General features: G+C 47.5%; 1 protein-coding gene across 1 annotated transcript in view; it reads left to right on the top strand.

Annotated features, from left to right (window-relative positions):
- Positions 1-248: 248 nt before the first annotated feature.
- The window catches only part of LOC106807843 (tetratricopeptide repeat protein 28-like), a 33,753-nt gene continuing 31,451 nt past the window's right edge, over positions 249-2,550 (top strand). Inside the window, 1 exon segment of the mRNA XM_014810311.1 lies at positions 249-1,087. Within this exon segment, the coding sequence (XP_014665797.1) occupies positions 1,052-1,087 (36 nt within the window). The 5' untranslated portion in view covers positions 249-1,051.

Below are 2,550 nucleotides of genomic sequence, written 5' to 3'. Positions count from 1 at the left end.
GGCGGACATGTACGAAGTTCGTACATAGGCAGTGATAAGACAATCACTGTGTGACATTCCGTAGAAGAATTAGATGGACACACATGTACGAAGTTCGTACATAGGCAGTGATAAGACAATCACTGTGTGACATTCCGTAGAAGGATCAGACAGACGGACATGTACGAAGTTCGTACATAGGCAGTGAGAAGACAATCCCCGTGTGACATTCCGTAGAAGAATTAGATAGACAGACACGTACGAAGTTCGTACATAACGAGTGACTACGCCAGCGCCGCACGACAAACAGTAGAACAGTTATCCACGCAGACGCGTTCGTTGCTTAAGGAGCGATCCACTGGAATTTTTAATTAATTAAGAGACTGCCGTCTTTCTCCTAGACGGCCGCGAAAACTGACGGCACATTGAAGCGAACGCCCGCGAGCGTGACTAATGACGAATTAACGACGTACGTTTCCCTCGTTAACGTAGTACGCTGTGCTAATTGTAATTAACTCACACCGCTATGGTCGTGAGCGGTAACAATGCGTGAAGCTGGAACGGCTGCTGCTGCTGCTGCTGCTCTACCGTTACCTTGACAGTGATGCATGGTGATGATGGTGGGCTGGGTGTGATAGCTGGCCACCACCGTTGCTGCTCTTCGTCTTTCGTGTTCTTGCAATATATCGTGTGATTACTCGGTGTGGGGATCGCATTCGCCGACGAACGAGTGAATTCGTCACGCCAGATCCCTCGCGAAGTACTTCTGTTCTCTCTGGCTGTGTGAGCTCTGTTCTGTGGAACCCCGTAGTTCACCCGCTTCTCTCGCTCTCTCCGTATGTCGCTCTGTCTTCGCTGGCCGAACTTTCTCGGATGAGATACGGTAGTAGTGCGTGCGTTGTGTCCAGGATGAGTGATCCAGCCAGAAAAGGTCTCGTTCGCTGACGACAGGGACGAGAAGAAAGACGTGTGTGTCGTTACCAGGTGGTGATACGGAGGGAAGGCGGTCGGATGTATATATATCTGTGATCTCGTGATTATTGTGTATGCTGAAAAAACTCACCCAGGGATGATGAAGTGGTCGAACTCTCCTAAACCAAAGACCAAGGTAAACCTTGACTAATTGCACACACACACACACACACATATATATATATATATATATATATATATATATATATATATGCGTGTGTATGTATATATGTATGTATGATTATATTTGATATATATATATATAGGTATGAGATGTATGATACATATACATACATACACGAAGACCAAAGTAAAACTTGTTTAATTGTTCACATATATATATATACGTATATATGTGTATATATATACGAAGCGTTCATGTAGAACTAATAGATTGAGTGTCTCCACGGGGGTACCTCACATCTAATGGATCACTTCCTGTGGCGGATTATAGTAGTGTGTCACAGAGAACACGCGGACAGATCTCTGGGACGTCTATATCTCTCTCTCTCTCTCGCTCTCTCTCTCTCTCTCTCTCTCTCTCTCTCTCTCTCTCTCTTCCCCTTTCTCTCGCTCCTTCTCTAAAAGAGCGACAGTGCAGGTGCTTGAGGTGCCCAATTGTGATGCTAGAAGTTAATGCTGGCAGTTTCAGATTGCAGGAAATGAAGGGAAATTGCTCGTCATTATCGAAGCAAGCCCCTGAACCGGACCTCAATGGAACTAGAGCTCCGGTGTGTGTGTGTGTGTGTGTGTGTGTGTCGCATGCACGCCACGCCACACGCGCGACACACAACGCACACGCGCAAGCCACCGCACACGCATACGCACACGCACGCACGCTACGCACGACACACACAACACACACACCACACACACACACACACACAACACACTGCGTAGTTTTAGCCCAGCTCACTAGTACAGGTCTAGGACGCTTATAGACTTTACACGAATATCTGGGACATAGCGACGGACTGCATCTAGCGATGTCCGCTAAATGGTCTACCTGGATCGTTGGTGATCCTCTAATGTGAAAGTGACTATGTAAAGGGCGAAGTCACGGTAAGATTTGCAGTAGCACGACAACCGAAGCTGCTTGACTCTCCCCCCTCTCTCTCTCTCTCTCTTCTCTATCTCTTCTCTCTCTCTCCTTCTATCTCTCTCTACTCTTCTCTTCTCTCTCTTCTCTTCTCTCTCCCCTTTTATGTTTTCTCTCTCTCTCTACTTCTCTTCTCTCTCTCGCTCTCATCTCCTCTCACTCTCACTCTTCACTCTCACTTCACTCTCACTCTCACTCTTCCACTCTCCTCTCACTCTCCTCTCCACTCTCACTCTCACTCTGCACTCTTCACTCTCACTCTCCTCTCACTCTCACTCTCACTCTCACTCTCACTCTCTCTCTCTCTCTCTCTCTCTCTCTCTCTCCTCTCTCTCTTCTCGTGTCTCTCTCTCTTCTCTCTCTCTCTCTCTCTCTTCTCTCTCTTCTCCTCTTATCTCTGGCTCTCTCTCTCTCTCTCTCTCCTCTACTCTCTTCTTCCCCTCTCTCTCTCTTCTCTCTCTCCCTCTCTCTCTCTCTCCCTCTTCTCTCTTCTTCCCCTC

Source organism: Priapulus caudatus, unplaced genomic scaffold, assembly GCF_000485595.1.
Source record: "Priapulus caudatus unplaced genomic scaffold, Priapulus_caudatus-5.0.1 Scaffold237, whole genome shotgun sequence".
In the NCBI taxonomy this organism is placed as follows: Eukaryota; Metazoa; Priapulida; class Priapulimorpha; order Priapulimorphida; family Priapulidae; genus Priapulus; species Priapulus caudatus.
Note: the sequence above shows the minus strand (reverse complement) of the source record. Positions and strands in the feature narration are given on the sequence as shown.